The sequence below is a fragment of the Mus pahari genome, chromosome 12, assembly GCF_900095145.1.
Source record: "Mus pahari chromosome 12, PAHARI_EIJ_v1.1, whole genome shotgun sequence".
NCBI classification, from domain to species: domain Eukaryota; kingdom Metazoa; phylum Chordata; class Mammalia; order Rodentia; family Muridae; genus Mus; species Mus pahari.
In genome coordinates, this window is record NC_034601.1 from 7,887,392 (window position 1) to 7,911,094 (window position 23,703).

A 23,703-nucleotide genomic window follows, 5' to 3' on the forward strand; every position below is an offset into this window, starting at 1 on the left:
CCCACCCAGAGATACATTAATTTGGTTCTTACGTGCTAAGGAATGAGAGCTGAAAACAATCATCTTTGTTTTCTGCAATTAAGCTATTATGTTCCTATAAGAGCAGAACACTTTATATGTACATTTAAGAACACCCTGCAATTCATAACATATAATAATCTCAAATTTGAGCAAAGACACTTTGGGCAGCAGCATCTGCGGGTGTCGCCTGGTGTGATGGTGTGCGTAATGCTAAGTGCACACACTGAGTGTTCAGGACCAAGGCTGCAAGGATGCTGTGTACTGCAAACGGTACAGCACAATGCTAATGCTGCTGGAAACATTTCTTGTTGGGATAGGTTTGATTCTGAGTTGGTTCTTGATCACTGTGTGTTTCGTTTTCCTGTTTCCTACCCCATATTCAGTAGTGTGACCCCATATATGGACACATCTCAGTTTAAGAACTCTGCTGACCATTATAGGCAGTGTGGGCATCCCAGCAATGCTGCTGCTAGGGAGATGTGACTCAGGCCAGGCTCTGTCCCTGTTAACCAGTAAGTCTTTATCAAGGGGGTCACTATTGTGTGACAGGCTCAGGGTTGGACTTCCATTAATGAATACAAGCAGAATCTACTTCCTGGTAGCATCAGGATATAGACAGCTTTAGTAGTGGTGAGACAGATGGCCTAAGGTTCTCTTCTGCCTGTAATGCAGTCCGGGACGCCTGACCTCCACCTTCTTTAAAAACTTGAAATCCTAAGGCCATAACCAAGGGCTGAGAGCTCACCCTTTCTTTCTGTTTCTCTGTTAAAAAGCACAAAAATACTAGAGATGAAACGAATTCTGTGAAATTACTCATTAACTTTTGCAAGAAAGATCAATTTGCTGGAATTTTTTTATAATTGCCAAATGTGCCCCGGGCTCTTTAATACACCATCCTTAAGCTCTCTGTGTGGAGAATGAGAGGAGAGAAGAGGTATCGCCGAGACATCAAGGGGAAACATGGGCAGCCACACACTTCCGTGTTTTCTCTTTTTTAAGATTGGAAATTTAAACTGCAATCCGCATTAACTGGGTCACATATTAACCTTCTGCTGAGAGAGGCCTGAGGGACGAGCCGACCTCCAGGTTTCATTATCTACGATCTGTCTTTGCGACTCCAGCTAGGTATCAGGTGAATTAGGGGGAAAACCAATTTCTGCATCCCTTGGATATGATGAAACTGATTATCCCCAGGCCGAGCAAAGGAAGACTGCGAATAAGCAGTGCCGCTTCACACTTGTGCGCCTGTCCTGCCCCGATACCTGTTTATTTCCACCGGTTACTGACAGTGTTTCTGTTCCATACAAAGAAGCTCCCCACCCCCGCCATTGACTTCAAAAGCAGAAACAGGAAGCATCCGTTTCTAGGGAAACCTGAGGTTGGAAGCTCTTCAGTTTTTGGATCACAGAGCACATTCCTACACAAATGGTGGTCTATTGTATGGTGACAGCCCTTCCTCCTCATTTACCTCATCCCATTTACAAAAATTAATGCAACAATGGGAGATGATTGTTGATGCTCATTATTAAATCATTTATTCATCCCACACAATGATTCAGACGTATTCATTAAACTTTCTGGAAGGAAGCAGGGTTTTATCTCCACAGTGGCTTGGGGAGGGATGTACTCTTTAAAAGGATATTTTACAACAACACAATTATTGTAATTAAAAGCTACCCTGATCATCTGATGAGCTTCTGACATATTTTTGAGCACTGGCATTTTAGCACAAGGAGAAAACCGAGACTGAAATAGTATTAGGAAATACTATTGCTGTGGGGACAAAAGCTAGAGGCAACATTAAATACCACCTGCCACCGTCACCCCAGCTTTCTCACGGTCTTGAAGTTAACACATTTTACAAAATATCACTGACTGCCTCACTTTCCAAAACGGGTTCAAGTTCTCTTGCTGCGGCTTCAGCCACTGTCCACATTCTGCCCGGTCAGTAGCAGCCCCTGCCCTGCCCCCGACACACACATACAGGGCTGGCCATCCAAGTCTCCCAACCTAGCAGCACGGCAGTTCTGTCCACACCGAAACTGCAACTGCACATGTTGCCTGCTTGTTCTGTGTCTGAGGGCCAGGCTTAGCACGCCATGGAGACCCACAGTAGGAGAGGCTTCGAGCTCTCTAGTTTTACTTGAAGTAGATTTAGGTGAGGATCCTAAGGCTAGGGGAAAAGAAGGGCTGGAGGAGAAACAGATTGCTGAGTGACCTAGACGAAAGGCAGGGAGGAAAGACAGAGGCCGCACACCTTACGATGTGGAGGGCACAGGACAGACAATATGAGGTGGAGTCTTCTCCGTTGCGCTTGTCTCAGAGTGTGTCCTGGACACCACTGAGCTCCGTCAGCGGGCTGTCGAGGGCTTGATGAGTTAAAGACTTTCCTTCCTGCCTGCACTCCATCCACATCACAGAGGCCTTCCTGTGAGCTGAGCCCTGAGTCAGACCTAAAGGCAGGGCAGATGGACCTTCAGGGAGCTGAAAGTCTAGTGAGAGACTCAGCATGTCCAGCTGACAAGAGCTGGATGGAGACAATGCTGACTGGACTGGAGGGGAAAAGAGCTTTATACCAAAAAGGTAGAAACCTGAGTCGGTCTCACAGCCAGAGCAAAAGGAAAGGACTTCTGGAAAGGGCAAGCTGAAGGAAGGGCTGGACCTTGTGCTGGGGTAGGAGAGTGTACGGAGGGCCTGGCTGGAGCTGATTCAATATGAAGGAAGCAGAAAAAGGCCCCAAATGAACACAGTCCTGCCAGGCAAGGAGGCCCTACTGGACCCAGAGCCCACAGGATGCAGGTCTAACACCATCAAGAATGGAAAACACCACCAAGTTTCACGCTTACAAACCAACTTGTGGATCATAATTTGGCTTCCCATTTAGTTCTGCCTAGGGACAGGGCTGGCCCTACCCAAAGGCACCAACCAGCTGTAGACAGCAACCTTCACAGGATGGGGCCATGGGATTCGCTTCAGAAGCACACACAGTCCTCATGGGATGTGCTGACAAGAAACCCTGCTCCAGGTCCTGCTCCAGCTGTGGTGTCCCACAGGCTCTGGGCGGTTTTACCACACTTCCTCCACAGGCACCCCGTTAACACTGTGGGTCCTCTCAGCATGTGGACATTCTCACAGATGGCATGTGCTCTGTCCTGGGATGGGCAGCCCAGACCCTCGTGCCACTCGAGAATGCTGACAGCATGATGAACGACCAGCAGTTGGGAACTGAGTTTGCATCACTTACATGCATCCACGTGTGGTGGAAGAACTGAATGTTCTGTGATGTAAAACGGTCTCCATGGTGGAGTGGATGCCATCCTGACATTAAGTCTGCTTCCTTGGCTTCAGACATGCTTTCCACACTAACTCAAGCACGGCCGGAGATATCAAAGGCCTTCAATAGGAGTCTCCCAACCTCATCTCCATGGAACAGTTGGAGAATGTTTCTGATAACACAAGCTTTTTGTAAAATGCCCCAGAAGTACAGAAGGGCCTATTGGGTTTCACAGTGAACCATGAGTAAGAGAAGGCCAGAAGTTGTTTTGTTGTTGTTGGTTTTTTGCTTTAAAAAAATTAAGCATTCACAAATTGGCATCTTGTGAAGCCAAGCAAATTTTGGCTCTTGAGTGAGACCACTTCCAACTTCAACCCTTGCTCCTTCGTGCAGCAACTAAATGAAGCAATTCATTTCTTACAAGTATGTGATACAAATAAACTGTGGAACAGTCTAAGGGGGCAATCAGGGACAGGGCACACAGCCACTGTCACGGCTGGTGACTACTAATCACCGAGGTGAGCCACCTAGGACACTCCATTTCTCGAGAGAGGGTCCCAGAAAGGGAACTAAGGAGGAGAGAGGTGGTATGGAGAGTGCCAGGGAGTGGCCATCACAAGCTAAGGTTGACCTTTAAAACAGGTATCTTCATTTTGTGATTGTATGCATGTGATCACATGAATGTAGGTGCAAGTCTACATGACAGAGATGCTATGCATACACCTCCCCGTCCTAATTCAGGAAGGAAGGAAGCACGATACACCCCTGAACAGGTGAACACATGGAGGTTTCAGGATCAATCTAATAAAGCCGCACCCCAAGGTTTCCTGTATGATACATGAGGGCTATGGTAGGGCGCTTGGGTCTTAAGGCTTCTCTGTCCTTGAGCCAGTTCATGCATGCCACAGAAAGGAAGGAAGCTGTCATTAGCTCTTTCCATCTCCCAAGGTACACGTAATCACATTCTGAGCCCTTCTGCTAGGACCCCTGACCTCCAACACTCCCATCCTCAGCTGTGGGCTAGGCAGGTCAGGGGTCATCCTAGAGGCTTCCTAGGATCACCACCCTTAGCCATCCTAGGGTACCTGTAGACACTGAGACAGGAAGGAATTGGCAACTTGTCCACAGCTATATTACTAATGAGTGAGATCAGAACCAGTCCCATCCAAGCCTTGACCCCTTTTCACTTTGCAAGGTGGCAGGAGGAGGTTGACACACACATACCCCAGGCGTTACCTGCTCTGGTGAGCTTGTCGGCCAGTTCCTTACGCACGGTTTTGGTGAGGTTGAAGTAGTCGTCATCTTCATCAATACTCTGCAGGAATAGCGGGATATGCTGGAAGACAATGGCGTGCTGGCACTGTTTCTGCTCTGCGATGTTCAGCTGTTGGTCCAGCCAGTGGTCCTGGGCCTGCTTCAGTGCGGGGCACCTGGAGGCATCGTACAAGAACTGGGAGTTGAGCACCAGGAACAGGACGCCCCCAACCCAGAAGCTGAAGTAGTCGTCTCCCCATGTCTGGCAGAACTCTTCCACAGTCTCGGCTGTGGGGGTGTTGCCCAAGTCATGGTTGCCGCTGACCATCACCAGTGGGATGTCCTGGTCGACGGCCTTCAGTACTCGCTGCAGGTCCCTGGTCTGCTCTTGCCGCCATGGAGTTCCTACAGAGTGAAGGGAAATGTGAGAGCGCTGCAGGCCATTTACCTATATACTCACAAGAGACGAAGACAGAACAATTGAGAATACTGTCACAGAAATGCCAAACAGATAAAGCATGTACCTGTCTTCTCCTCAGAGTTTAACACTGATGATGAACCTGATGAGTTCACTGCTGCCTCGGGGTGCACCCGGCCATCCCTGCGCTATGTCTGTGTGGATCTGGTTTTGAACAAGGGCTGCACACAGGTATCTATTTGGCCTTATAGAATCCATCAGTACCTTTAGAGGAGAAAACCCCTGAATCTAGTGCCCAGTGTGCCAGGGCCCAGCACAGGAAGAAGTGGTCCCTATCTTTTCAGCAGTTCAACAAGGCACACACAGGCTCAGCATCACGGTGCTCGGCACATCCCCCCCCTCCCACTGCAGCATACAGGACTCAGAATGGAAATGATTATTTGGATAGAGAGTTGGAAAAATGTGTGGGCAAGTAGCACCCTCCTCTTTTTCCATATTGCTGGCTTCTGCAGTTCCTGTAATAATGTATTAAGGCTTTAATAAGTGGATTTTAAAATGACCAATTCAATTCCACATCTGTTCTTCACAGCCTTTCTGTGCAAATTTATTCAGCTAATATTTATTGAGCATCGACTATGTGTGAAGCATCCATTTAGTGACAGCAATAAGCATGAATCCCTTCCTCTACACTTGGGAGTTGGACCATGTGTGCACCCCACCTACCGCCATGAGGAAAGCAGGATGAAGGTGTAAATCCAGTGGCAGAGGTGGCATAAGGATGATGGAAAGGAGCAGCCCACTTCCCTGGATATACACGATAGGACCCATAGCAAAGGGATTAAAGCTGACACTTCACAGAGCTGGAGGGGCAGGTCTGAGTGTCCCCAACAAATGACGGGTAACCCTGAGGTGATCCTGCTGTGCCCATAACACAAGTTGGGATTATACACAAATCGAAATATCTGCATGTCACCCAAACTGCACACTGAGATGTCAATTAGAAATAAACCTTAGAGAATGCCAAGAAGCCCATGAAGCAGCTGAGCTAAGAAAGGCAGAGACCAAGGACTTCAGATGTAAAGCAGCAAACATGCTGTGGGAACCGGGGCGGGGGGGGGGGGTGATCCAGGACAGAAATCAGGAAACACAGAGCTGCGGAAATGCCAGCTGCACAGATTACAGTTTCAAGGGGCTTCCCTCCCTCACTGCTCAGGAGGTCCCAGGTGACCGCCTCATCCTTGATGCTGTGGTTCGGACCACCTAAGTGGCTACTCTTTCCTCATGGCCCGATGAGGTTTATCAGGTCTGAGGGGCTCAGTTAAGTGTCCACAGTGATGGTATATCCGTCTGTCTCTCCTCCTGTCCCTGCTTTCATACCATTCACTGCTAGCTTGCACTGTTGCTGTGTAAGGTCAGAATCTCAGTGTGTCACTGAAATGCTTTCTTCATGTGTGAGACCCTAATGAAATACATAAAAGACAGAAATGCAACTCTCCTGAGAAGATACTGTATTAGTCAGTGTTCAATTGCTGTGAAGAGGCACCATGACCACAGAAACCCTTATACAAGAAAGCATTTAATTGGGGTTGGCTTACAGTTTCAGAGGTTTAGTTTATTATCATCTTGGCAGGCAGCATAGTGGTAGGCAGACACACATGGTGCTGGAGAGTGATTGAGAGTTCTACATCTAGATTTGCAGGCAGCAGGCAGAGAGAGAGAGAGAGAGAGAGAGAGAGAGAGAGAGAGAGAGAGAGAGAGAGAGAGAGAGAGANNAGAGAGAGACACCACTGACTGTGGATGACTTGTGCACCCGGGAGCTAAGGCTGTTCCACAGCCCTCTGTACACAGGTCCCACCAGGAGAGAGCTGGTCTCCAAGGAGTGCTCTCACTCAGGCTCAGAGGTGAGATCTTCATTTTCTCTCCTATAACTGTCCAAAGTAGGACCTTCCAGGAGTGTACAGGGCACAGGAACAATGGAACAGCTGGGTCAGGATCCTTCCAGTACCCATTTGCACCCAGGAGCTGCAGCTATTCCATAGACCTCTGGACATAGGTCCCTCCAGGAGAGAACTGGTCCCCCAGGAGTGCAGACACAGGCTTACTGGCCCATAGAAGGGACAAGTTCCAGATAGAGACATCAAAACCAACTAGCATCAGAGATAACCAGATGGTGAAAGGCAAACGCAAGAACCTACTAATAGAACCAAGGCTATTTGGCATCATCAGAATCCAGTTCTCCTACCACAGCAAGTCCTGGATACCCCAACACACCAGAAAAGAAAGCTCGGATCTAAAATCACATCTCATGATGCTGATAGGGGACTTTAAGAAGGACATAAAAAAACTCCCTTAAAGAAATACAGAAGAACACAGGCAAACAATTTGAATCCCTTAAAGAAGAAACACAAAAATCCCTTAAAGAATTACAGGAAAACACTAGCGAACAGGAGAGGGAATTGAACAAAACCATCCAGATGGGCTGTCAAGCTGCTAGTGTATGCTCTCTCCAGTTTCTTTTTGGAGGCACTCAGAGCTATGANTTTTCCTCTTANCACTGTTTTCATTGTGTCCCATAAGTTTGGGTATGTTGTGGCTTCATTTTCATTTATTATTATTATTATTATTATTATTATTATTATTATTATTATTATCATTGAGTGTTGTTGAGCTTCCACATGTATGTGGGCTTTATATTATTCTTGTTGGTATTGCAGACCAACCTTAATTCATGGTGATCTGACAGGATGCATGGGATAATTTCAACCTTTTTGTATCTGTTGAGGCCTGTTTTGTGACCGATTATATAGTCAGTTTTGGAGAAGGTACCATGAGGTGCCAAGAAGAAGGTACATTCTTTTGTTTTAGGATAAAATGTTCTATAGATATCTGTTAAATCCATTTGGATCATAGCTTCCCTAGTTTCACTGTGTCTCTGTTTAATTTCTGTTTCCATGATCTGCTCATTGCTGAGAGTGGCATGTTAAGTTTTCCACTATTATTGGGTAAGGTACAATGTGTGCTTTGGGCTTTAGTAAAGTTTCTTTTATGAATGTGGGTGCCCTTGCATTTGGATCATAGGTGTTCAAAATTGAAAGTTCTTCTTGGTAGATTTTTCCTTTGATGAATATGAAGTGTCCTCCCTTATCTTTTTTGGTAACTTTTGACTGAAAGTTGATTTTACTCCATATTAGAATGGCTACTCCAGCTTATTTCTTGGGACCATTTGCTTGGAAAAATTGGTTTTCAGCTTTTTACTCTGAGGTAGTGTCTTTGTCCCTGAGGAGTGTTTCCTGTAAGCAGCAAAATGTTGGGTCCTGTTTACGTATCAAGTCAGTTAGTCTGTCTTTTTATTGGGGAATTGAATTCATTAATGTTAAGAGATATTAAGGAATAGTGATCGTTGCTTCCTGTTATTTTTGTTGCTAGAGGTGGAATTATGTTTGTGTGGCTATCTTCTTTTGGGTTTGTTGAAAGATTACTTTCTTGCCTTTTCTAGGGTGCAGTTTCCTTCCTTGTATTGGTGTTTTCTATCTATTATCCTTTGTAGAGCTGGATCTGTGGAAAGATACTGTATAAATTTGTTTTGTCATGGAGTATCTTGGTTTCTCTATCTATGGTAATTGAGAGTTTTTCTGAACATAGTATCCTGGATTGGCATTTGTGTTCTCATAGGGTCTGTATGTCATCTGCCCAAGATCTTCTGGCTTTTATAGTTGCTGGTGAAAAGTCTGGTGTAATTCTGATAGGTCTGCCTTTATATGTTACTTGACCTTCTTCCCTTACTGCTTTTAATATTCTGTCTTTATTTAGTGCATTTGTTGTTCTGATTATTATGTGTCAGGAGGAATTTCTTTTCTGGTCCAATCTATTTGGAATTCTGTAAGTTTCTTGTATGTTGATGGGCATCTCTTTCCTTAGGTTAGGGGAGTTTTCTTCTATAATTTTGTTGAAGATATTTACTGGCCCTTTAAGTTGGGAATCTTTGCTCTTTTCTATGTCTATTATACTTAGGTTTGGTCTTTTCATTGTGTCCTAGATTTCCTGGTTGTTTTGGGTTAGGAGTGTTTTGCATTTTGCATTTTCTTTGAGTGTTGTGTCAATGTTTTCTATGGTATCTTCTGCACCTGAGATTCTCTCTTCTATCTCTTGTATTCTGTTGGTGATGCTTGCATCTATGACTCCTGATCTCTTTCCTAGGTTTTCTATCTCCAGAGTTGTCTCCCTTTGTGATTTCTTTATTGTTTCTATTTCCATTTATAGATGTTGGATGGTTTTGTTCATTTCCTTTGCTGATCGATTGTGATTTCCCGTGATTCTTTAAGGGATATTTGTGTTTCATCTTTAAGGGCTTCTAGCTGTTTACCTGTGTTTTCCTGTATTTCCTTAAGAGAGTTATTTATGTCCTTCTTAACGTCCTCTATCATCATCATGAGAGGTGATTTTAGATCTGGATCTTGCTTTTCCGGAGTGATGGTGTATCCAGGACTTGCTATGGTGGGAGAATTGGGTTCTGATGATGTCAAGTAACCTTGGTTTCTGTTGTTTATGTTTTTATGCTTCTCTCCTGCCATCTGGTTATCTCTAGGGTGCCTGCCCTGGCTATATCTGACTGGAATCTATCCTTCCTGTGATCCTGGTTGTGTCAGATCTTCTCAGAATCGAGCTGTCTCTGTGATCCTGTGATCCTGTGATCCTGAGATCCTGGGTGTGTCAGAACTCCTGGGAGTCAATCTGCCTTTGGCACTCTGAGATCCTGGTGTGGACAAGCTCCTGTGACCCTATGATCCTGGGCATGTTAGAGCCCCTGAGAGTGGAGCTCCCTCTGGGTATTGTGGGACCAGCTACAGAATTAAGCCCAAGGTCTGCTCAGGGCACCTTTGATCCTATAATCCTAGGTGTGTTAGAGCCCCTGGGAGTGGAGCTCCCTCTGGGTGCTGTGGGACTGGTTTGTGCCCAAGGTCTGCTCGAAATCAGGGTCTTAATAGCTATTTTCACATCTGTACTCACAATAGCATAAATTATTATGATCAAAATAGTTAAACCATGTAACAAATATCCAATGATATATGCCGAAGTGTATGTGTATGTGCTGTGTGTTTATAAAATATTTTATAAAATAAAATATTGGGTCTTGAAAAGTAAGGACATTCTGGTATGCTATAACATGGCTGAACTTCTATGACATTATGCTGAATAAAGTGAGCTGGTCAGAAAAGGCAGATGTTGCATAACTGTACTTCCATGAAGCACAGAGTGGTCAGACAGAGACAGAAACTACAAAAGTAGCCACTGCAGTTTGCAGGCAGGGCTCAGAGCAGGGGACTATTTACTAGGAAGAGAGCTTCAGTCTTCCAAGGGAAAAGGATTTAGGGGGTGGATGGTGGATGGAGTTACAGGTGCATAGCAGTGTGGGTGGGGTTGGCACCAATGAACTGTACACACGACACCTTCGAGTGGAAGGTGACAGTGGTGGATGCAGAAGCTTAGAGTTCAGGGATGGTGGGGCTGGATACAGCCATGGTTATCACCAGACTCTAGTGCTTACAGCTTTACACCACTGCCCCTTGAGCTAGCATTTCAGGAAGGCAAGGTTCCTAGACTCAGAGAATTCAAGCTGCATTCTGAGGGGCACAGGATCCTCTGAGCTTTGGGTTTCTAGTTAGGTCCTACCACTCCATTTTGGGAATGTGGGGATACTTACATACAAAAGTATCCAACATGCAGAAGATGCTCAGCTTCCTCCCTGTCCATTGAGGAGGCAGGTCTGATGGCACCTGAGCGCTCCTTGGTATTTCCCTTATGCTGGGGGAGCTTGGCTGAGCCTTGACACAATGTTGCTGCCTTGAGCCAGGCAGGGAAAGTATAGCACAGGGATAGCTAACACACCAGAAACGGGACCTTCTGGCCCAAGTCCTAAGAGGTGGGAATGGTGTCAGCAATGTTCCTTCTTCTGTGGAGGCTGGACACAGAATAGTCTCGTCGGGCACCAACTACACAGTGAAAATCATAGCTTGACCTTCAAACTTCTCCCAAAGGATCACTAGGAAATAAAACTTTCAAACTTTCAGTAAGAGACCAGAAAGATGCCCGCCTGAAGTGGCACACACAAGAGCATACAGCAGAGCCAACACTGTGATGTAGCAGAGACCTCAACTTGGAACAGTGGTGTGTCCTTTAGCAGTGATAAGAACAGAGAAAGTCCAAACCAAGACAAAAACACAACTCACTCGAGCTCTACTCTGACAGTTTTGGGAAACGTTACCTTGGGCGGGGCCAGGACAAACTGCAAATGGAAGGAGCTAATAGAAATGACACAATTTTGTTGAAGATAAATCATGGAGGGTATCAAGAGATAAAGTATCTAGAAAAAAACCCCGACAAAGCTGTTAGAGCTAATTATCCATGGGGTGGGAGAGGGACAGGAACATAGCAGTCCCTCTATACTCACTGTATCCCGGATGTCACATGAGCATAAATTCATAATAAGAAAAATAATCAAGACACCTAAGAACTAACAAATGTGCTGAAATTAGCTCTTGTTAGGTAAACAAGTATAAATATAATTTTAACAGGAACAGACAAAGTAAATGTCAAGGCCAACAACACGCATTTCTAGCTCTTTATTCTCAAGGAAACAGAAACAGGAGAGGCAAAAATGACAGAAAGGTGCTTCAGAAACATAAAACGACACAACACACAACACCATGAGTAACATTAATTAAAAATGTGATCAAGATTGTTCTCGGGACAAATTGTATTCTTTCTCGACAGTGGCATTACCATAAAAAGCATTCTGTTGTACACCAGATGACTTCCAAGGTCAAGACCTAGGGGCTGAAGACGTGGCTCGGTGGGCGGTACAGAAGGGCTGTACTCAGCCCTGGGCTCCATCCAGCACCCAGGCATCTGGAGGGAAGGGGATGCTGGGAAAGGAGAGCTAACCTCCCTTTCAAATATCTGGCTTAGTACTCCTGTCCGGCACGAGATGGCTGTTACTCTATTCTTACTATTATTCATTCTAATGACCATGAATCCCCTAAGGAGCCTAAAAGTATACTTGGCCTCTGCTAACTCTCTATGGTGTACTGCAGCTGACTTCCCCCTGAGAACCACACTTCCAAGTTTTATCTGCTGTAGCCTCCATTGGCACACTTGCTGTTTGACAGTATGGTGCCGTAAGGGTAGACCGAATTCCACTCATCCATTTGCCGTGTGATAGGTGTCCTGGTTGGGCTGTTTCTTCCTTTTAGCTACTGGAAACAGGACTGCTGTAAATACCCTCACATATACTTTCTTTGTGGATGCACCATTTCCCTGGAGCACACACCTGGGAGGCTGAACCACGAGGTCACACTAACTGCATGCTTCCTTGTTTAAGGAACCAACTGATGGCTTTCCGAAGTCCCCTTTTCCATCCCTCATATGATGACATATGAGGCTCCCAGTGACTGACTCAATACTCCTAGTGGCTCCTGTTATTCCTCAACTTCGGATTACAGTCGTCCCAGATCTTCTCATGATGAACTGACCCCCAACCATCAAATTATCTTTGTTGCTATTTCATAATTGTAATTTTGTAACAGTTATGAATCATAATGGTAATGTAAATACCTGATGCTCTATTCCCAATACCAAAGCTCTCCCAGCTTTTCTGGAAAGCTAAGCTAAGCTAAGCTATCTTCCAGTCGTCAGGCTAGTGAAAATGGCAGTTAAGTAGTCACAGAGTACTAAGTTCCGAGGCGGGAAGGAAGGCTTGCTTGGGCATGGGGACAGGGAGGGCTGAAGAGAGCCCTGGCTCCCAGCACTGCCTCAGGTCCACACAGCCTCTTGCCTGGTGTTCTGCACAGCTCATGTCTCCCTGCTCCCACCTGCCACTCTTCAAAGGCTCCTCCAGTCTGAAGCAGCTGTGTGACTTTGAAACCTCAGATCTAACCAGTAGCCAGAGAGCTAAATAGGAATGGTGGGTCCACTGTGCAGTGGGCCAAGTGAGGCACCCTGGCCTGGGTGAGACTGTGAGAGAAATCTTCCTCTGCTTTGCCTGAGCCACCAGGACTTGAATTTTGAACATGGCTGACACAGCACAGTGACTATGCGCCTCATTTGCAACTGAAGGGTTCACTCCCATGCAGTGGCTGAGCGTGATACAGACTTTAGAAAGTAAAACCCAACTGACCACTGCACTGCCTTCAGGACTCCCAGTGCTGGGCAGTGGGGCAGAGGCACAGAGACAGCAAGAACGAGGCAGCTCTGCCGTCTTTGTTTCCCTGGCCAGGCATCTGCTACAGCATTTGAGGGAGTTGTGGAGAGGGGCTGGCAAGGAGGTGACTTCATGTTTCTCAACCAGGAGGTAAAGCTGGGTCAGGGCTGCTGCACTAAATGGTGCAGGAAGGACCAGGGGCAAAGGAGCCCACCTGAGTGTGTGGAAGGGTCATGCTGTCTGGAGACACTCAGAAGAAGACAGAGTGATGGTCAATCTTGCCTGAGTCTGAGCCCTAACGCCCTTGAAAAAGAACCACCTGAGTCTACTCTAGAGCTAACCTTGGGCTGCTCAACGTGTGAACACACAAGGGGTACGTGTTATACTGACACTACTCTGAGTTGGCACCCAGAAGTGAGAAAGATGGCCTTCCACTGCTTTCCCCAACACAGGGGATACCCCCCACCCTGAAGTATAACCTTAGCTTGCCATACACACAACTGGATTTATGTTCATTACACACATGTTAGATAGAAGGTATCTCACGTATGTATGATCTTACAATGATAAAGTCCTGTGTGGAAAACCCTGGCGATGAACCCTGGGTTTCCTGAGGAGTCTAAGTTTCACATTTGCGATTTACTGAGAACCAGGGGCTTATTCCATTTCCAAGAACACAGGTATCTATATTGCAGCTAGTTTTTTGTCTTCTTCTTCAGATAAGGGCTGATTTTCTGAGGGGAAAATCATTACTGTGCTGAGGTACAGGGTACCTTGGTCAGAGGTACACGCATACACCACACAGAGGCAGTGCTTATACCCAGTAAGCACATAACATCACAATCATAACACGTTGTCTTCCCTCTGAAGGTAGAAGAGTAAAGAAGATGCTAAAAATGACTGAAGACTATAACTCTCTCACAGAAAAGGCAGAGCAAGAAGCAAGCAGCCAGCTCTTGGGATATTCTGCAGATGGGACAAACTACCACTAGGAAACTGCCATTTAAAAGCTCTCAGGGCTGGGGATACAAACCAGGTCAGCAAAGTGCTTACCTTGGAGTCCCAGGACCCAAGTCTGATCACCAGAACCCATGTAAGAAAGGCCAACCTCTGGCTATGCTCGAACCCCAGCACTGGGGAGGTTGAGGCAAGGAGACCCCTCTGGGACTCCCTGGCCTATTACATTCTGAGAGCTCCGGGACAACTTGAGAAGACTCTGAAAAAAACATGCATGGCTTCTGAGGACAACACCTGAGTTTGTTCTCTGGGCTCTATATGCATGCACATACATGTACAACCATATACACAAGCACCTACATACATGTAGATGTGAGCACATGTACACATACATCTATGAAAGCAATCCCTTCACAATAGCTTCTCTCCCCTACGGAGGTTGCTTAAATAATACATTGCAAACAGGTTTCACGCAGGTTACGAGTCCATTTACCATTTCACTAACAAGAACAAGCAAACTAATGTTCTCTGTAGCAAATGGACAAGACAGGATGTCGCTTAGTCCAAGAAAATAAGACCTTTATAATCCCCGTTCCCTGGAGGCACAAGGATTCAGGAGAACTGATCATGATATATTCAACTATTCCTGGAAACAATTCTAATTAAATAACAGGACAACCTCAGTAAACAAAGAGAGGAACATGATTCCGGGGGAGTTTTCCTACTCAATACAAGCTACAATGAAAGGAACAGAAGCATCAGCAAAGCCTTCAGATAAGCAGACTAAGGGGTTCCTTGCACACTCAATGCTCTGTCCAGCTGGGCCAAAGGCAGGGCAGGCAGACGAGTGATACGGCGGCTCGCAGGGAAGCGTTCTCAAGTGGTATCACTGCTGCTGCCCATTGCCTAGTCCTGGCCCACACACCTAGTTTCTTTGTGCCCCAGCTTCCAGGAGCTTCTTTATGAGTGGGATTTTAAACACCCTGGTAGTGTTGTACAAGAAGAACGATGCTCCAGTAGCACCTGGCTTTGTACAGTGATGGTACTTAAGTAGATACGCACATGTGTGTGCACATATACCCTGGGTACAAGTGGTGGGAGTCACCCTATCTTGGAGCTGGTTCTTCTCAAAAGGAATGACAGCCCAGCCTTAGGCTGACAATGGCAACTCATCTCCTGGCTTGTTGCAATGGTGAGGTCACAGTGGCAGGGCATCCTAGGTACTGATTGGACTGCATCCCCTCATCTCTCCAGTTGAGGCTTGACCCCCCCCCCCCCGAACTTTAGGATGCGATGTATTTGAAGACAGTCTATGAGGGGTGATCAGATTAAATGAATCTGTTGTGATGGGCCCCAATCTACCCAGACCTGCTTCTAGGGAGTTTAAGACACAGGGACACAAGCCAAGAGAGGTCTTGGAAGGAACTGAGCCTACCAGATCTTAGAAATTAAATTTCTGCTGCTGAGAATAAGTAGTCCTTGTTAACAAAGTGTTACAGGTTCTGAGCACACCTCCCATAGGGCAGGACAGCAAGCAGGGTGTGGTCTCAACAGCGGAGTTTCCCTGTCCTAAACCTGGGAGAAACATTTGGAAAATCCAGGCAGCAAAGCAGCATGGGGCAGATGACAGGCTTCATCTCCCCTCGATGGCTTCTGCCCACGCCTCATCTACCACACTCAGCCCTTCTGCGAAAGCCACTCCACCTACCTAGCCACCAAGAGCAGTCTGAGTGCCACACCCCCTCCAGATCCTTCCCCTCATGAACGTCCTGTTAGAATCTGTGTGCTGTCTAAGTTTCCCTAGCCATAAAATAGAGAATTTGTGTCTGCCTTCAAATAATAGAGGAAAAACAAGTTATGATTTGTTGTATTCAAGGCTCAATGCTTTGAGGGTCCTGAGATCAACAGGATGGCCCCTCCCCACAACAAGTCAGAGCACAGGGTACACGCCCACGGTATCCTGGAGAGAATCATGGCTTTGCTGGATGTTCTATAGCACAAGACGGACAGGTAAGCCGAGTGCACAAGGAACTGATGTAGAGAACAAATGAGAGCTCAGGGGGGAGGGTCTGAGTGGTCCAGAGTCGGCCATCTCTAGGGCATCTTCAGTGCCTATGTTGTGTCTGTCTGCTGGCAAGGTCCTAAAGCTGTGAATAGAGAAGGAGCCCATGACTTCTTTGTCATCTCTGCTGGGTCTGCCCAGCATCTCTGCACAGGAAGAAACAGCAAGGGAGTCTGGAGGCCAAAGGAATAGGACTTTAATTATGCCACTTTGAAGAAACCTATCCCACATACGAGGTATTCAACTATGCCTCCTAGTCCAGATACACTCAAACCAACACATTAGAGACAGCTCCAGAAAGGAGGGGAACCCCTAGGAACCAACTTTATACATTGACATATTACAAGGCTAAAAACATTCAGATTTGCCAGACTTGAACTAGATCTGCTTGAAAATCCCTAAGGCCATATACTGGGAGTTCTAAAAACCTGGGGAGACACATGTAATATCTATCTATCGATCTATCGATTTATCGATTGATTGATCCATTGATCCATCCATCCATCCATCCATCCATCCATCCATCCATCCATCCATCCATCCATCCCTTTGAATCATGCTGCCTATTAATCTCCATATTGAGATGTGAAATCAGTATTACCTTGGCAACTTAGACCCCGTAGAATCCAAGAGTGAGCTCTGGAGTGCTGGTGAAAGACCAAGGGCATTAGAACCCTGTTTCTATAAAGTCATCATGCAAAAGCAACTAAAGGAAATGCCAGGGTAGTTATGGTCTGTGAAACAAATAGCGCTAAAAGTCACTGTATTCTCTACCAGAGGTTTCCAGCTGAAGACGGTGGACTAAAAACACCCTTCCCTGCATGCTTTCTGCATGTCCCATTACAAAGACAGTCCACGCTCAGACAGAGATAAAGTAGCAGAGACATGAGCCACAGACTGCAAAACTGAATGTGAGGGTGGAAGGAAGACATAAATATAAATATAAGTATAAATAATCCCATAAATATAAATATAAGTATAAATATCCCAGAAGCACCAGTAGATGGATTCCATCTAAAAGAGAAGCAAATGGAATTCTAACATGAGACAAACATGAAGGAACACCTTGGAATGGAGACAAAGGTCCCAAGATGTTGGCTGCTGGCAGGAGGAGTGAGTACACAGGCAGGAAATGAAGGTCTCTGAGAGAAACTGTCGCTGATATGGACAGAAAACCTGAGACTGTCGATGTCCTGACTGAAAACGGACAGAGCAATTTCTCCAGAAGAGGCGTTTGAAGTTGGACTTGTTCATTTAAAAAAAAATAAAAGGCTACACTGATTAAAAAACCTATTAACGAATAAAGTTTGCAGAAAAACTAACCATAGCATGCACAATTTGACTGTGGATCACGCTTAAACTAATGTACATGTGGGTAAGATGTTATCAACACATACTGCTCATGTAACACACGTCAGGACTTAATGACTCCTGGGAGGGGAGGATGGGGGAAGGGCAGAGCTGGATCTTCATCACTCGGCACATTTTACAGGAACACGGAGCAGACGCAGAAACAGCAATGCAAGCATGCCATTTAGGTTATGGGGACAAACTCGGAAGCTCACTGGGGTGAGTGAAGAACAGGTGCACAGGCAGGGCTACGGCTTTTCATAATCGTGACGATGTCTAACTCATAGTCTGCAGGCACATGACAAAGTCAGGAAAGTAAAAAGGTAAAGATGCAAATCACAGTCCTGATGTTGTCATTATAAAACAGTACCTGTGTCACTTACAGAACTCATTAAGTAGTTGTGTTGCTTGAAGGCACAGACCTCACCAAGTGCCAAGCATGTGTTCCCAGACAGACAGACAGACTGACAGACAGACAAGCTCCCAGTCAGAGGGCAATTTTTATAATCACAAGATAACCCGTAGGTTTGTATTTTTCCAAACCTACTTTAATAAGCATTCTCAAATACCCTGACCCTCCTTCTAGCCCACAGTCCAGAGGTAAGGGAGAAAAGATGGTAAATAGGACAAGGGGATGTGGACCTGTTTAGAAGCAGTTCTTTTGGTGACTCTAATCTCCATTGTCAGGACACAAGTAGTTCATTTCAGTAGTGTCAGGATACCAAACATGAATTAGCAGTGGCAGTATGATCCATTAGAAACAGCCAGGCCTCCACCAAATCAGCAGGAGTCAGCATGAGCAACCAAGGCCCAGGCCAGGATGCCAGAAGTTCTCTACCATGCTTCTCTCAACAAAGCTCAGTGAAGATTCGAGGCCAATGAGGCTTTGTGGAGCTAGCTATGCAAGCGCACCGCCACTGTCCGCTGAGTCCTATTTATACTTTCTTCAAACATCACGTGCCTTCCCATGGGTCTTGCCTCAGCAAATACCACACGAGTCTGTATCACATGACACATCCAGAAACTTCCACTTCAACCACCCTTTCTGTTCTCAAAGCTGTTTAAATACAGCCCAGTCACCCTAGAGTCTGAGGGTGCTCCTGACATGGTTTACCAGAGAAGATGAGGCCAAGCACCAAGAACCAAGCCCCAGGATGTGCACCCGCTAAAGCCAACCCTGAGAGGGAGCTGGAGCACACAGTGATGGCCAGGAAGGCACAGTGAACAGCTGTCATAATGGGCGTGAGGCAGGTCCTCCAGGCTCACTGCCACTCATCATAGGCATCTGAGGCCATGAATGTTCAAGAAAACTCTGGCTTGAAGTTAGGAAAAGGGAGTGAAGAGAAGTTGGCAGGGCTGTTTGAAGAGTCACCTGGAGAATGTTAAAGAAGACTTGCTGCATCACAAAAGTGCCCGGAGATGGAGAGATCTGAGAAACTCCTTTTATTGGCTTGAAACATTGTTCCACTTCATGACAACCAAGAAACAATGATTGGTTTTGCCTTGGGAAAATGGATGGGATGGTCAGCCATAATGCAATGTACACTGAGATCTGGGTATCCCTTCCTCACAGGTAAATTACACCCAGTAATATAACATGTTCAATTAGTTAGCCCATCTACTTCACAGCACAGCTCAGAAGACTAAGTTCATCTTTGTAAAGCGTCAAGGTCAGTGTCTCAACTCCTGCCAGCCTTGTGTGAGTTATTACACATACACACATGCACGTGTATGTACACATAAGCATACACACAAGCACACACATGTGCACAATATACAAACACACACACACACACACACACACACACACACACACACACACACACGTACATGCACAAGTACTGTGAGGCTCTGGGCTCTGTCCAGAAATGGCTTATGTGCTGATTAAATGCTTCTGTAAGAGATTAAAAGGGCCTGTTCCTCTCAATATCCCAGTAAAGAAATGAAGTTATATTTAGATCAAACTTCCCCCCCAGTGGGGGAAGAGAGCCATGCATGGATTCCATGCATAGATTCATTGGAGAAGTGAATCAGACCCTTCCCACAAGATGCCCTGACTGAACTTGATGCCAGCACTTGGTCCACATGAGCCGTATGTGAACAATTCCTATATGTAGGGATTTCAGAGGAACCCTAAACTCATACCCCCAAATTCAGATGCTTCTCAACTTAGGATAAGGGCATGAAAATATTGTAAGCTGAAGATACACTTGTCCCACCCAGTCCTTCAGAATATCCTTGCTCAACAATACAACAGACAAAACAATACAACATGCTGTCTCTGTGCATCCTCATGACCACGGGGCTGAGTGGGAGCTCTGCAGCTCAACGGCAGCTCCAGAGATCATGGGACAGTGTGTCACCACTCAAGGGAGGGACCGAAACTCAAAACTCAAAGTATGGATTTTACTGCATGTGAACTTGTTTAATATCATTACACAGCCATCCATTGTACATTTATCCATCACTAAGTATGAGGGTTCATTGTGATGGTCAAGTTATCAGGATCTACATACAACTGGGGGTATATTTCTGGGTGGATCTATGAGGGAATCCTTGGAAAGGATCAACTGAAGGAAGAAGATCCTCCCTCAAAATGAACATCATCTGATGGGTGACCTGATGTGGGACTGTGAATGGTAGCTTGGTCCCCAGTTGAGCTAAGGCGTGAAGCCCCAGAACGTCTAAAGGGATGGTAGGAGCTTTGCCTGATTCCTGGGCACCAAGCCCCTGTCACTAGCCGCAGCCTTCTATAGATTTGTGGCCATCAGTAAGGCCACGTTAAGGGCAAAGCCCCAAGTCCTACATATAAAGGACATGACCTGTGGTCACATAGGCTCAAAACAGATCTCCATTATAATGAGGTACCTAAAAGCCTGGAGGGCTTAGCCAATAAGCTTTTGTTCCCAGACACTTCTCCCTGCAAAAGGTATTTAATCTCAGGCCCACCCTGAGACGTGTGGGGTATGGTTTTACTCACCCACTTTCCACCATGACAATAAATGTCTTAAAACCATGGACTGCCTCTTTTCACCAGGATCCACCAAGGGGAACCATGAAGAAGGAGGCCTTTGCCCATAGAACTGCTGTCTATTCTCCTGTAGAAGGCCTCTCTGCGCTCCTAGCAAAGGCCTCCAGCCTCCACCAAGCCTAAGCCCAAGACCAAGCCAACCATTGACAGGCCAAGGACTCATCCCCAAGGGACCACCCAGAGCTCCCTTTTCCTGTCCCATGCCTCAGACTGTGCTTCTCTACGCCCAGCCCCCACCTGGAGCAGTGTCCCAGGGCTGCCCTATGACCCAACACCTGCCCGCAACAGCGTGGGGAAAGTGCAGTCAACTCCAGTGTCCTGCCTCCCCAAGCAGCTGTGACCTGTGGTGGAGCAGACAAAACCCTACAACCCAACAGGAAGAATGAAGTCCAAGCAAACAGTAGTCCCACCAGGCTCCACTACTGCCACTGAGTGAGTGTGCCTACCCTGCTGGAGGGTGTGCTCACCCTGCTGGTGAGTGTGCCCACCCTGCTGGTGAGTGTGCTCACCCTGCTGATGAGTGTGCCTACCCTGCTGGAGGGTGTGCTCACCCTGCTGGTGAGTGTGCCCACCCTGCTGATGAATGTGCCCACCCTGCTGGTGAGTATGCCCACCCTGCTGATGAGTGAGTGTGTCCACCCTGCAGGTGAGTGAGTGTACCTGCCCTGCAGGTGAGTGAGTGTGCCTGCCCTGCAGATGAGTGAGTGTGCCTGCCCTGCAGGTGAGTGGGTGTGCCTGCCCTGCAGGTGAGTGAGTGTGTACACCCTGCAGGTGAGTGAGTGTACTTGCCCTGCAGGTGAGTGAGTGTGCCTGCCCTGCAGATGAGTGAGTGTGCCTGCCCTGCAGATGAGTGAGTGTGCCTGCCCTGAAGGTGGGTGAGTGTGCCCGCCCTGCAGGTGAGTGAGTGTACCTGCCCTGCAGGTGAGTGAGTGTACCTGCCCTGCAGGTGAGTGTGCCTGCCCTGCAGGTTAGTGAGTGTGCCCGCCCTGCAGATGAGTGAGTGTGCCTGCCCTGCAGGTGAGTGAGTGTGCCAGCCCTGCAGGTGAGTGAGTGTGCCTGCCCTGCAGGTGAGTGAGTGTGCCTGCTTTGCTGGTTTGTTCCTTCTGCAGCCATCCTCTGCCGAAAACTGACCCTAGCTGCTTTAGCCAACATGGATGAAAGACCAGTGAGTCTCTAGGAGCCTCCAGGCCTTCAGCACCAAATGGGGACTGTGGAGAGCCCCAGCTCTGTGGACTACACAGCTACTGGGTTCTCAGGTTTTCCAGCATCCAGCCAGCCATTGCTGGAATATCAAGTAAGCCAATCTAGTGAATCCCTACTGTAATATGCATACACTCCACCAGTTGTTCCTCCAGAAAACCCTGCCTAGCACAGTAAGTGGCAGTCATGTACACGACCTAGCGTCACCAACAGATGAGAAGGCAAGACATTTGGGGATTTTAGCTCTCACTGTCTAGAAACTTCTGATTGCTCCAAGAAGATGAGATGAACCCTTTCCTCCCCACATCATTATTGATCATGATGTTTATCATAGCGATAGAGATGTAAAGTATAACAGGTACATGACTCCGCAAGATCACCCACGTGTCCATCCTGAGAGAGACAGTCAAGTAAAGCACTCTCGCGAAGAGGCTTTTACAGCCATTCACAAAGGCACATGCAGGAACAAGGAGGCGTGTGTGCTAACCACTGCTGCACACAAATGCAGACGGAGCATGAGTTCAGCTGTGAGAGACACAGACAATGAGAGCAGGGAGGAGATGTGTCAGTGTGTCAGTCTAATTGCCTCTGGGTGCCGTAGAACGAGGGGTGATTTTCTCATTCTTCTCCCCAAATTTCTTCCAATTGCATATCTATTACTTTTATAATTACATATACCAAAACCCCTGCACATTATTAAAAAAAACATGTTGTAGGGATGAGATGTTCGAATATTTCTAGTTCCCAAGTGTGTAACTATACGCTGTGGACATGAATATGAATGATCACTGTTTCATTTATTCTGGAATAAGGATGCTGGGATTTTTCAGCAATAATAAAAGGGCAAAGCCTCCTGGCAAAGTGCCTTGCCTCCTGAAACTGGAAAAGGTTATGTAAATTACTTAGAGCCTTAAGAGTGGGGACCAACCACTGGGTAAATACCTATTAAGTAGCCCACCAAAGGAGACCCTGCGTCAGAAATGATAACCCTGCTCATAAAATGAATGCTACTTCATTAGGCACAAACATCATCCCAAATTACAGCTTCATTTTTAGTTTAGTTGCAATACCACTAACAAGCCATTTTGCCAAAGCATGTTTAATAATGACGCTCAATGGATGGGCAGATGATCACCCAGTAGAAAAAGACCCACACTGGGATTCCACATGTGGTCCTAAGGTCCACAGAGAATTGCAGAAGGTACTGCCTCACTGTGGACACTGAGTAGCTTTGAAGGGAGGGGCTACTTTAGGTGTGTGTCATGATTCTGCCCTTCCAGAGGTAAACAGCCAAAGCCAGGTCATTTATTCTTCCAGGAACTGTTTCCAATCTCAAGATAAGAACCTTTTCAGAACTGAAACAAAAATAAGGAAGTAAGTGTGTGTGTGTGTGTGTGTGTGTGTGTGTGTGTGTAAGTGTTAAGAGAGTGCCTACAATAGAGCCTATAATATAGTAGAGGGCTACAGTAGACACTGAATGCATAGCAGAACGAATGGATGATCGAGGCTGTTGAGTTCACTTTGCCAGTTCAGGTGCTAGGAAAGCTGACAGGTCTGTAGCCCGTTCTCTGGCCGAAAGTGGCCAATGGACAAAGGGCGACAAGCAGAAACCAGCTAGGGGGAATTCTGGAGAACATATGTGCTTTCTTTTTATTATTATTATTATTATTATTTGATTAGATATTTTCTTCATTTACATTTCAAATGCTATCCCGAATGTTCCCTATACCCTCCCCTGGCCCTGCTCCCCTGCCCACTCACTCCCACTTCTTGGCCCTGGCGTTCCCCTCTATAAAGTTTGCAAGACCAAGGGGCCTCTCTTCCCAATGATGGCTGAATACGCCATCTTCTGCTACATATGCAGCTAGAGACATGAGCTCTGGGGGTACTGGTTAGTTCATATTGTTGTTCTATCTATAGGGTTGCAGACCCCTTCAGC

The 23,703-nt window shown here is 46.5% G+C and overlaps 1 protein-coding gene across 1 annotated transcript in view; it reads right to left on the reverse strand.

Moving 5' to 3' along the window:
- The window catches only part of Cpped1 (calcineurin like phosphoesterase domain containing 1), a 100,351-nt gene that overhangs the window by 18,561 nt on the left and 58,087 nt on the right, over positions 1–23,703 (reverse strand). Inside the window, exon 3 of the mRNA XM_021209491.1 lies at positions 4,532–4,954. Coding sequence (XP_021065150.1) covers positions 4,532–4,954 — 423 coding nt within the window. The remainder of the gene's footprint in view (positions 1–4,531; positions 4,955–23,703) is intronic.